The sequence below is a fragment of the Sebastes fasciatus genome, chromosome 4 (genome assembly GCF_043250625.1).
Source record: "Sebastes fasciatus isolate fSebFas1 chromosome 4, fSebFas1.pri, whole genome shotgun sequence".
In the NCBI taxonomy this organism is placed as follows: Eukaryota; Metazoa; Chordata; class Actinopteri; order Perciformes; family Sebastidae; genus Sebastes; species Sebastes fasciatus.
In genome coordinates this window covers 7,159,487-7,172,669 of record NC_133798.1, presented here as the reverse complement: position 1 = coordinate 7,172,669, position 13,183 = coordinate 7,159,487, and the positions used below count along the sequence as shown (strand labels likewise).

Sequence of the window (13,183 nt, the reverse complement as noted above, 5' to 3'; positions counted from 1 at the left end):
CAGAAAAAGAACTGAAAATTGGTGCTTTTCTGAGCTAATCAAGTTTAAAAGAAGAGGTCAAGTTCACTAATGTTCAGGTCACATGAAAAAAAACATTATTGAACCATTATGGAAAGTTGATTTTCAGCTTCTTCAACCATAAAAGAACGGACCAATTCTTACAAAGATCCAATCAGGACTGCTTTGACTACACACAGAAAACCTGATAATTTCTATGTTTTTAAAGTGTTCACTTGGTTTTGTCCACCCCCAGTGCAGATGCTATACGCGCATGCATATGTGGGTGTAACTGATTGCCGTCATATGCAACTCTCAAACCGAGCAAGAGCATGAGAATCGTTGGCGTCCGAGACGCAATCAGTCACCATCTAGTCAGTTTAATATCTGTCAGTAGAATCAACCCAATGCGAGTCATCCTGCTGATGCTGTTACTTTTCTTTTTCTCCCCCTCCCGCCTACTGTACGCTCTTCAACTTTTACGCTCTTTAACAGAAAAAGACTATTTAAAAGAAGAAAAAAAAAAAATCCCCCCTGAGATAATCATCAATGAACACCAAAATTTCCCAACATGTCTGCGCTATCTTACACAGAATCTGGAATGAGTAATACGTAGTATTAATTTTAATTAAATTAATCAATGACAATGCTTGTTAGGGAGGAGAGAGAGAGGAGAGGCAAGGGGAGGAAAGAAGGAGGAGGAGGGGGAGTTTGAATGAGTGAGAAAAGATTGAGGGAGAAAAGAAATGCATTCACACCTATCATCTAATTATACAACAACATTAATCCCATTAGGGCTGGAACTGATTGCCAGGGTCCGGACCCCGGCTGCTCCTGCCTGGGCCTGTTGTTATTGCGGTGGAGCCTCGGCTCCTGCCTGCTCCAGCCTGATAACAACTCTAATCGCACTTGGCGATCTCTATCTGCACCGGAGATCAGGCCCCGCGGCTTATCAAAAGTTCACATCAAGCTAAAAGCAGAACAAAGACGGAGAAAAAACACACAAGGGAAAGCCACCAAGATGCATGAGCCTTATGGGTGTGTGTGTTGGTGCTTGGAATTTAGACGTGCTTGTGTGTTTTATTTCACTTTTGGCTCACAAAGAATGAATTAATCTCTGAATCACGTGACCTGAGCCTTGTCAGACTACTGATAAAAAACAACACAGTAACACATTCCTTTCAGCTGCAACACACTCAACTGGAACCTATCTGAAGTCATTTTAGCAATCTGAAAACACCTCTTCTATAAGCTAAAAAGAAGTTTTACTGTTGTTTAATGAGAGGGGGAAAAAAGGGAGGAGAAGTAGAAGAAAAGGAGGAGGAGGAGGTCAGTGTGGTGATTTCCTTGTCTGGCCTCTGCAGGCGTCCCGGTTTGCTTTAAGCCGTGGGAGGCAGTGTATTATTCATGCTGACCTCTGAGCTCTAGCACTGATGTCATAGGAACCAAGCTATGTCTGTCTCTCTCACACACTCACACACACACACACACACACACACACACACACACACACACAGAGAAAGGCCCAATCAGCAGTGTGGATCTGCAGGGTGTTATCTATCTACCATCAGCAGGCCTCCTTATCAGCCTCAAACATCTTTCACAGACGGGTGGGGGAGCAGCAGAGCTGGCTGGGCTGCCATTAAAAACACACCACAACACATTCATCTACCAGCTATGTATTCCACACACTGTTTCAGTCTTTCTCTATCTCTTTCTTCCCACTATCTACCTCCACTCTTCCTCTTCTCCTCCCTCTTATCAACCCACTTTTTTCCCCACTCTCCCTCTGCTTGTCTCTTCTTTTAATTATCTGGAGATCCACCCCCAGCCAATCGCAAACAAAACCACCGACAACAACGCAACAACGCTGGGAAAATGGCATGCAACAGCCAGATGTAATTACAATGTGCCCTCCATCCTCCATCTCTCCTTCCATCTGCCCAACCTCTCTGTCTCTCTCTCTCTCTCTCTCTTGCGTTCTGCGATATCAGCAGCAGCGATCGCCGCCAAGTTTTATCGCGTCTCCCATCTCAACCGCCAAAATATAAGCCCAGGGATCCAGCCTCAGTGGGCTGCCTGCCTGCCTGCTATCTCCCCATCAAGGAGAGAAGCCTTATCAGGCTGAAAGATCACCAACCGTTGGGGAGGATGACGCACAAAGAGACACAGACAAATATCTATCTGCTACACAAACACCCGCTTCTCCTCTTCAACTATGGGCCCACAGAAAGCCCTGGACCTAATCCATTGTTGCTGGGGGAAAAAATTGAAAAAGATATCCATGCTATGTTGTCTTAATGTCTCCGTTGTTGTTGTTGTCGTCAATTGTTGCTTTTCTGGTGGTTTTTACAAAAGTTATTTCAGGTCAGAGAAGCAGGGGTGGGGGGAAGCTTTGCTCCTCTAGAGCTGCACACCAAACTACATCACTTGTGGGGCGGGTATAAAGCACAGCGTATATTTTTGATAAAAGTGGCGATAAGATACCCAGGTTATGAAAACGATACTTGCTACTGAACTTTGAATAAATTAGTTCTCACTTGTCATTAATTCAAACCCAACCCACATAGCCTAAATATAAAATACATTGTAAAAAAAAAGACATTGTTCTTTTCATTCACAGTGTATCCGCTGCCTCACTTACTGAAAGCAACAGGTGACTTCAGATTAAAGCTTCAGTAGGCAACAAGTTTTTGGCACCATTGGGCAAAAATTCCATAATAACCTTTCAGCATATTGTAACTCAAGTGTTCTGAGAGATAACTAGACTTCTGCACCTCCTCATGGCTCTATTTTCAGGCTTTAAAACATCTAGCCCATGATGGAAGACTTTGGCCAATCACAGGTCATTTCAGAGAGAGAGCGTTCCTATTGGCTGTGGTCCGGCTGGTGGGCGGTGCTTGGTATTTCCTCAACTGATCTCAACATGGCTGCCGGGTCACAAACCTTCTCATTTTACAGCTAACAGTACACTACAAGATGTTTCTGGGAACATTTGAGGAGAGAAATAGTCATTACAGTAACAGAATATTGATTCATATTTGATCAGCGCTACCTAGTTTGACCGTTTTATCGGAGTTCGCGAGTGATTGACAGCCGGCTCTCATAGACGGAGGCTGGACGGCAGACTCCAGGTCATCTCTGATTGGTTGTTTTCCTCGGGTCTGTGATATCCTGATGCCGTTAGGAGCACCGGAGGACACAGAGGAACATGATTTTTTTTCAGATTACCTGTCTCATGCACTACTGTCAGGATATAGTGACCGTTTTATAAAAGATACATGTTTTTAATCATATTTGCTCCATTTCTACCCACTGCTGCTTTAACCAGCTCACGTGCATACTGCTTTTCTTCAATTCCTCCCTTGGAATGTTAAAAACTGATAAAAAAAAGTCTGTCCGGTCTTCATTAAATAAGAAGATAACAGTCCGTTTCTAATCTCATGGGCTCACACCTAAAATTTAAGCACCTCTATATATGTGAAACTGTTACAGGAAGAGTTGCATTTACAGTAGATTAACACCAGATTTAATTACTCAAAATGCACAGCAAAGAACAACTAATTACAATAACTAAAAAAACATCACTTGGCTTTAGCTTCACCAGTGTAATTATATCAAACTACATCAATGAGCGGTATTAATCATCGTTAGACAGGAAGTAGTTAGAGGTATATTAGTGTGATGATGAAACTCGACCCAACAACACTGTGACCTGACTGGAATTTTTCATATCAGTGACAACAAGCAGCATGCTCAAAACAACATGGTGGACACACTGCACCAGTAGAAATAGTAGTAGTGGTAGCACCAGCAGCCCCCACCTCTGCTGAACCCCCACACACCCCCAGCCGATCAAAGTCCTTATCACTCCTCACTCTTTCCTATCAAAATGTCTGCCAAATCACAAGAGAGTCACGGGGCTGAGAGCCTGGCTGGCCTCAACTGCAGCTGGGGCCTGGTGCACAGGGAAGCATAGTGGACCAGAAGCACTGATAAAGACGGCCATAACACCCCTGAGACGCACACATGTATACACACACACACACACACACACACTCTCTCTCTCTCTCTCTCTCTCTGTGTCGTACACGCCGAGTCTAGCCTGAGTTTATCAGCCTCAGGGTCTGGGATACATCTCCAGGCCTCGCTGCTGGCTTTACTGTAGGTGCCTGCTGGGAGTTCACAGCTGATAGGCCTCTCTATGGAAACATATGAAAAACAGGAAGTGACAGACTATATAGACTACTTGCAGCGGCACACCAGAGAACCTCATCAAGAGGAATCCTTAATGGCAACCCAGCGGCTATGCTTGATCACAATAGATGCCGTCAATGAGTTTCGGTGCTATTAGGGGCAACCTATGGGAGAAAGTGAGCAGCTAACAAGAACCTCAACTACATCTGCTTAAGGATGAACACCGCATCGTCATCTGCAACGAGCAACCAAGAGCATTACGTTCGTCCAGGTTAGCTAGCTAATGCTACTGATTAAACAATTAGTCCGCATTCATTAACATATTATTAGCGGTATACTTAACATTACTCAATAATGTCCGATAATCATGACGTTCAAAAGGGGCATTATATGTATCAGTAACAACTAAATGGTTTGCTGCTTATGGTAGTAGTAAAATGTATTGTGTCTATTAGGGCTGGGATGATTCACATATTATCACGATACTTGATCGATATGTATTGCAGTTTTTAAGAACTGCAATTCTACAAGTATTGCGATTCGATAATACGATTTATTGCAATTTTTGTCAACTTTTTTTGAACACTAGACCATGGGAAAAAGTTAAATCATACACTTCTAGGGACTTCTACTTCAATGAATACAGTAAAAATGTTTGATTTTCAGCATGTATGTAGTCAGAGATGTCCTGAAGTCAAATATATCAGTCATTGTCAGGTATTATTTATTAATACATTTCTCTCACAAATTTGATTCTCAAACACACTGTATCGATTTTTAATTAATAGTACATGCAAAGATGAACTCAGTCAATACTTTGTTTAATTTGCAAAGAGATGCACCCTCTCAGTGTATGTGCCCTCTCAAAGTAGAGCTATGATGCTGGATGTTACAGAGACTGTTATAAATGCAAATGCAGATCCCACTGTTCTGATTGCATAAAAAAAGTAAACTTTTTTTACTCAGATTTTATGCATATGGTGGTGTGTTCTTTCTACTATGACAGTTTCCCTAAAATTAGATTTTAAAAAATCACAATATATCATCCTGCTTACATTATCGCAATATATTGAATCGTAACCCCTGTATCATGATACGTATCATATCGCCAGGTTCTTGCCAATACACAGCTCTAGTTAAAATACACATACTGCCACCAGAGCTGAGATACTTATATATGGTCAGAAATGTCAACTCGTTAATATCATACATAACTGTATTTATGTAACGTTGTAACGCACTGTGTATTGAATCTGGCGATACGATACGTATAACGATACAGAGGCTACAATTCAATATATTGCGATTTATTGCGATACTGTAAGCGAGGCGATATATTGTGATTTATTTAAATCTAATTTTAGGAAAACTGTCATAGTATAAAGAACACACCACCATATGCATAAAATCTGAGTTAAAAAAGTTGACTTTTTTATGCAATCAGAACAGCGGGATCTGCGTTTATCACAGTCCGGTAACATCTCAACTACTATGAGACGGCACATACACTGAGAGGAAACATCTCTTTGTAAATGAAATAAGGTATTGACTGAGTTAATCTTCGCACATAAACTATAAATTCAAATCGATACAGTATTTTTGAGAATCGATACAGAATCACAAAACAGATCGCAATATTCGATATTTCCGATATTTTCTTACACCCCTATGTAACGTGGTACCATACAGCCTCCAACATGTTGCTTTTAGACACCAGGTTTCTGGGAACACAGTGACACAATCACTGATCACAAGATATTATTTGCTCAATGTGATAACTTACTAAAACAAACTGTCCTGCCTGATGTCATGTTTCCATTCCAGCTGTAGCTTCCAAAATAGATACACACACATTTCTTTCTTGAATCTCCAGTATAATGACATGACATTGAGACTGAGACTCTTCGTCAACTCACAGAGTGCAACATGCCTCGGAGGGGGGTTAACCACAACATCATTAATATGCTTTTGTATCAACTTTGAACATCAGTCACCAGCGATAAACCTTCACACGTTTTTATGAACAGGAAGAACTCGTCAAGCACGGAGACCAGCCGAGCGCCCAGACCAAGAAAAAGGCCTTTCAAGCGGTCCCTAAGATGCATTATTGAGTTAAAGGGATAGATGGAAAAAAAAAAGATCCAATTGTAAGCAGCTATCAGCAGGAGAGATCAGCCAGGCAGGCCTATCTGACGCCCCATCTCTGGGAAAAGAGAAGTGAAAAGCCAGGGGGGGGGGAAATGCAACGGCGGCCTCGGCGCTGCCTCAGACAGAAAACAAATAAAAAAGATCCAATTTTAATCTTTATCTTGGCTCACATCGGATCGCTGCTTTATCTCTGTTCACATCAGCTTTTTCAGAGAACACTGACGTTTCCACAACAGAATTAAACAGGAAGCCACGGCTACAGTTTTAGCTGCCAATGGACAAAGCATTCTCTCTGCAGGGTAATAAATGAAAACTTTTTTTATATGCTTGTCCAGATAGCGAGGAGCTACCAAAGTGGCGCTTAAATAACTTTAAAACGGTCTGTAGACTGCATGTCACTGTTCTATTCAGAGGAAACGCTGTGAACTCATGTTGCACTGAAAGGTTAAATGTGCTGATAATATCAAATGCGCAACAGTCTTCATGTGTGCGTTGTGTTTTACAGGCGACATTTACCTATAAAAACTGTGTTATAAAACTACTGTCGAGGCGTTACAGCTGAGTTTCACACTACTTATTAACTTTATAGTGAACGCACAGTTCAACCGCACGAACACATGCGGTGCTTCTTCCCAGAGCGCGCATGGCGCACGGGCAACACTCCCAACTATACACAGACAACTTTGAAAACATGAAGCGGTAACTCACGCTTTATCTGCCGGGGTTTGCTCTGCTTTCTCCGGGACATGGTGGTGGCTCTTCTCCCTCTGACTCCGGAGAGCCCGCTTGGACGGAGAGGCGGAGCGGCAGAGGAGCGGTGCGGTTCTTCTGTTCTTCTTCTTCTTCTTCTTCTCTCTTTACTGCTGCGACGCGGCGGCGCTTCGACAAATCCGCATGACCCGCCTGCACTTTGATATGTCGTGCCACGGCAGCTGCGGCTACCTGTGGCTGCTTTACTTGTCACTGTGTCCTCCCGGTTCTTCCTTTGCCTCACCTTTCTCTCTCGGTGTTTTCCTGCTGAGCGTTATTATTCCTTCGCTCCGGTCGAGCCGCCGCCGCCGCTAACAACCCCTCCGCGCGTCTGTCTGTCGGCAAACACAGTTGCACGTCTTCAGAAATATGATGAATAATAAAAGTTGTATGGAGGTTCAGCGAAGTGGCTGCTGCTTTATTGTTTTCTGTGAAGTTTCCTCTCCTCGCCGGGTCCCGGTCCGCCCCCTTGTCCGCCTGTTATTGTCACTGAAGCGCGGAGGAGCCACTTCCAACGGAGATGAGCGCTTCAGAGTCTCTACAGTCAACTCCGCTTTACTACTGAGGAGCCGACGCGCCGCGAGAACGCCCCCTGACGTCTGACGTAGGGCACCGCACTCAGCTCCCATTGGTTCAAACCTATCCCCATGTAAAGCAGTCTTTATCTATCAAAATAAAATATTTCTATTAAAATGTGACTTCTCTGTTGATAAAATAAGTTAACTAATTTTCATAGGCAAGCAATGAAAGCATGGTTATTAGCTTACAAATATAACTTTTCACCCAAACAATATTCGATTTTATTTGATTTTATTATTATTTTGTCATCAAAATAAAATATTTCTATTAAAATGTGACTTCTCAGTTGATTGAGTTAGCAAATTTTCATAGGCAAGCACTGAAAGCATGGTTATTAGCTTACAAACATAACTTTTCACCCCATAGGTATTTCATATGAAACAATATTTTATTTTATTTTATTATTATTTTGTCATCAAAATAAAATATTTCTATTAAAATGTAACTTCTCTGTTGATAAAAATAAGTTAGTAAATTTTCATAGGCAAGCACTGACAGCATGGTTATTAGCTTACAAACTTTTCACCCAACAGGTATTTCATATGAAACAATATTTGATTTTATTATTATTTTGTCATCAAAATAAAATATTTCTATTAAAACGTGACTTCTCTGTTGATAAAATAAGTTAGCTAATTTTCATAAGCAAGCAATGACAGCATGGTTATTAGCTTACAAACATAACTTTTCACCCATAGGTATTTCATATGAAACAATATTTGATTTGATTTAATTTCATTATTATTTTGTCATCCATAAATAATATGCCCAGCCCAAACGGTCTTTTAAGACACCATTATTTAGAAAATAAAGCAAAGACAAAGGCAGAAACCAGAGTAGCAGTATAAATTACAAATAATACTAGACAAATAAACCCTCATGATGTTTTTTGCCAAGCTTGAGAAACAAAAGTAGCCGACTTATAAGCATAAAAATTAAATAGCCGTTCCATTTTGTCATCATCCGAGCACCAAAACATTTTGGGTATTTTGAACAAAGATCTCATTTATAATCGAAGTTTGTAACTCATCATAGTTTGGAAAAGAAAAAAGAAAAGGTGACTCATTTTCAACTTCTCCTAACTTTGCATACTTTGCACAATCTGTTGTCCTCCTGGATGTTTTTAAATCTACCAGAGGGTCAGAGGAAGGATTCCTGTTCTTAACTGTCCAACTAAAGACGTCTGACTCCTTGATCAGTTTGCTTGAACACAAGATTCAGTGCCATAATTGTGCTTAATTTGAATATATATTCGTAATATATCTTTTGACCATTTTTCTTCAAATCTAGCAAGTAACTTTCTTCTTATTGTGTTCAACAATAAAGACATTTAATAAAAAAAAATAGGACTATTTTCTATCACACTATGAATATTGACAGTTGGCCAATTACTTAATAAAAATGGCTATTAATCCCTCTGTTAATGAGCATATGAAAATAATAAAATAGAATACAAATAAAATACATATTATAGCCTACTCATACTTCAACTGCATGATAATGCAACTACATAAAATACATCAAAACATAGATACATCATTAATACACATTCTTTCAATAAAGTTAACAGGCACTGAGAAATAGTAAATATTAATTGCCAAATTAAATATTAATTTCTGTATTTTTGTTTCATACCCATGTGATATAGATATATTCTAAGAATCCACATTTTTTTATATTAACTTCTTTAGCCCCAGGGTGCTGGAAGGTGTGGTTCGCCTAGACAGACATACCCAAAATAAATCAAGAATAGCTCCACAACTACCAGGTCTATATGCATGATCTTGGTCTCTATGGATAGGTAAGACCTCAGAGAATACATTCCCAGTGTAACATTGTGACTTTTCTTCTACGAAGGTTTTAGTAAGGATAGGACCAGGAGGACTCTCCATTTGGCCTCTTGGATACCCAAAGTGTGCCAAATGGGTTTTCTACCTCTTGAAAGGGAATCTGGCTCTAAAATACTACTGATATCCACTACAGGAGGCTACGTGCACACAATGGAGCCTTTGGCCATGACATTTACCCTGTGCATCATCACATTCTACCATTGTGCTCAGTATAAAATCAATAAAAAACAACTAAATTAATTTAATAATAATTTTGACTCCAAATGGAGTAGTTTTATTATAATAATGAAATATGATCTAAGTTAAACTTAGATAAAAACAAATAAGATCAATAACAATGTAAATAAGATAACAGAAAATAATCCAAAGTCAAGTATGTACATTCAATATAAAAACGGTCAAAAATATTATAAAGTAAAAATACAGTTCTCGTGCGTTGATTTTGTAACTAAAATATTGAAATCATTGCCAAACAAACATTGTTTGGACAAAATACACTTGGAGTGTTGTTTTAGTAGCGTTAAGGCCTCGTCTTTTAGAAACTATTCAGAATAAAAACCACAACAGCATTTTATGGAGTTTTTAAAGGCAGTGTTTTAACACACAGCTCAGCCGAACCCAGTACCGAAAAATAAGGGAAATGTTTTATTGTGTCAGAACAGCTACTAAAGTTATTGTTGCCTTTTTAAAGTATATTACTGTTTCCTTTCCTTGTATTTTGTATGTATGTTTTCATAAACTTGTCCATGTTCTACCTCAAATGAAGGAGGATAGCATCTCCTAATGGGAGGCTAAGGAATTCTTAAGTTCTTGGCACTCAAGTTTCATGTAAGACCAGTGTGTCACCCCAATTAACTTGATATCATATATTATTCAGAATTCTTACTCCATCAAGTGTGTAATACATGATATTGTTGAGTGCTTTCATTGTACAGCACTTTGATTCTTGTTTAAATGTGATGCAGACATGAGATCAGCCAGGATTTCCTCTTGGGCTGACGACAGGCTGCTTTAGTTTCCTGCATGAATGACTCACATTGAAGTGAATGCTTTACAAAGGTATTTTTCGAAATATAATAGCAGAATTAGACTATGATATATATTGTGGGCTTAAGGACACACATGTGAATGGAGTGGGTGTATACAGTCACTAACATCAACATTAGACTATGAACAGCAGGGATGATTAAGTCTTCCCACGGTTGTTTCATCTCAGCATTTAAATATCTTTGTTTTTTAGTCTACAGATATCATACATTTATTGGGAAAGGTATATTAAGCATCTATTCAGAAATTAAGTTACATTTTGAAAAATCATTTCATTTCCAAAATTCATAAGGTGAGAAAGTTCTAACTTTGTTTGAAGGTTTGTATACACTAATCACTTGAAATAACAGATATAACAGCACACTACTGAAAATCTCACACTTCAATTGCATAGTAACAAACCACCAAGTCAGTGAACTATACATGAAGTACCTGGTTGATGCCATAAAGTGTCATTCCATCCAGGGATTTGAACCAGCAACCCCTGGGTCACCCACTTGCTTTCCCAAATATGCTCCTCCCGTTTAACATGAACATGGAGACGAGTTGGAGTTGGCTTCTTAGCAGCTAAATTCACTGGTGCCATCTAGTGGCCATCTTTCAAATCAGAGATTACAGTGTTGGAGCACATCAGTCTTTATGCTGTGTAGAGCTAAACAGTGCAGTCACATGGACACTTGCCATACTGGCAGGTTTGAGATGACAATTCTGAGACTGTTTGGAGTTCCCTCTTGATAAGCTTATCCTTCTGGGTTATTTAAAGCAGCAGTGGGTAGAAATGGAGCAAATATGATTAAACAAAGTTATTTTTATAAAACGGTCACTATAACCTGACAGTAGAGCATGAGACAGGTAATCTGGAAAAAATCATTTCCTCTGTGTCCTCCGGTTCTCCTAATGGCATCTGCAAGATTTCACAGACCGGAGGAAAACAAGCAGTCAGAGCCGATCTGGAGTCTGCCGTCCAGCTTCCGTCTATGAGAGCCGGCTGTCAATCACTCGCGAACTCTGATCAAACGGTCAAACTAGGCAGCGCTGATCAAATATTAATCAATATTCTGTTACTGTAATGCCTATTTCTCTCTTCAAAAGTTTTTTCAGAATCATCTTGTAGTGTACTGTTTAGCTGTAAAATGAGAAAGTTTGGGACCCGGCAGCCATGTTGAGATCTATTGAGGAAATACCAAGCACCGCCCACCAGCCGGAGCACAGCCAATAGGAACGCTCTCTCTCTGAAATGAACTGTGATTGGTCAAAGTCTCCCGTCACAGGCTAGATTTTTTAAAGCCTGTAAACAGAGCCATGAGGAGGTGCAGAAGTCTAGTTTTCTCTCAGAACACTTGAATTACAATATGCTGAAAGGTTATTATGGAATTTTTGCCCAAAGATGCCAAAACAAAAATTCTGCCTCCCGAAGCTTTAATGACAATGGCAACTTGAAGCCTACACACCTGTGCATGTATATAAAACCAAACCTATAGTGTCTTAGTAAATTGTTGATCCACTTTTTGTTTGGAGGCAATTTAGCATCCTTTTGTATGTCTCAACCACATCTGAAGGCACCATCTTTACTGCAACGGCAGCCTGGGTGTCACTTGTTGGATAACAGCCTTTCTTTCTGAATGCAGTACATTCATTTTCTATCCCGCATTAAAAGTATTTTGGAGATTTCTTTCCTTAAATTTTGGTCATTAATCCAAATTTCAGGTTGTTTGTTTGGACTGATTTTATTTGTGGTCAGTTGGAAATCCATCCCTCCATTATCTGTAATCGCTTATCCTATTCAGGGTCGAGTGGGGGGGGCTGTAGCCGATCCCAGCTGACATTGGGCGACCAACCAAAAGTACCTCACCACTCCTTATGATCTTTGGCAATGCTATTTGTCTTTGTAATGAAGTAATTCAAACTGAAAATTTGGGGAAGGTTTAAAGTTTGACTTGCTGTAGAGTAAAACACTGAGAATAGAGACTAAAGAGAGGACTAATGTTCTATGTATGTACAATGATAGTAGTATATGCGGTACATTAGTGCAAGTAAACTGGATATTGCTGAAAGCTGTACAGTAAGGTGCAGACTTTGTCCTTGAATATTAAACATTATTAACTGTACACATTGAATCTATGTGCCGGTATAACATATGAATAATATACTATATGTGTAGATACAGAGGGTCACCTTGAGGGTCTGAAGGTCAAAATAAAAGGTTGTAAAGGTTAACAGCAGATGACTCAGTAATATATGAAAATAGATTATGATGGGCAGGTTGGCACCTTGCAAGACAGCCACTGCCATCAGTGTATGAATGTGTGTGTGAATGGATGAATGCTGACATGTAGTGTAAAGCGCTTTGAGTGGTCGGAAGACTAGAAAAGCGCTACATAAATGCAAGTTAATTTACCATTTACCATCATCATCATCATCATCATCATCCAGCTGTCAAAATACTCAGGACCGCCTCTTAGCTATGCAGGATCACAGCATAGCAATGCAAGTAAATGTTATAAATCTCTAATAACAACCAACAATATGTTTGCCAATAGTATTTTTGAAAAAAACATAACCATACAATCTACTGTATTACAACATATAAGTATTTAGAAATGTAGAGATCTTTC

General features: G+C 39.7%; 1 protein-coding gene across 1 annotated transcript in view; it reads right to left on the bottom strand.

Annotated features, from left to right (window-relative positions):
- The window catches only part of zfpm1 (zinc finger protein, FOG family member 1), a 122,376-nt gene extending 114,718 nt beyond the window's left edge, over positions 1–7,658 (bottom strand). Inside the window, exon 1 of the mRNA XM_074631729.1 lies at positions 7,051–7,658. Coding sequence (XP_074487830.1) covers positions 7,051–7,090 — 40 coding nt within the window. The 5' untranslated portion in view covers positions 7,091–7,658. The remainder of the gene's footprint in view (positions 1–7,050) is intronic.
- Between the last annotated feature and the right edge of the window lie 5,525 nt (positions 7,659–13,183).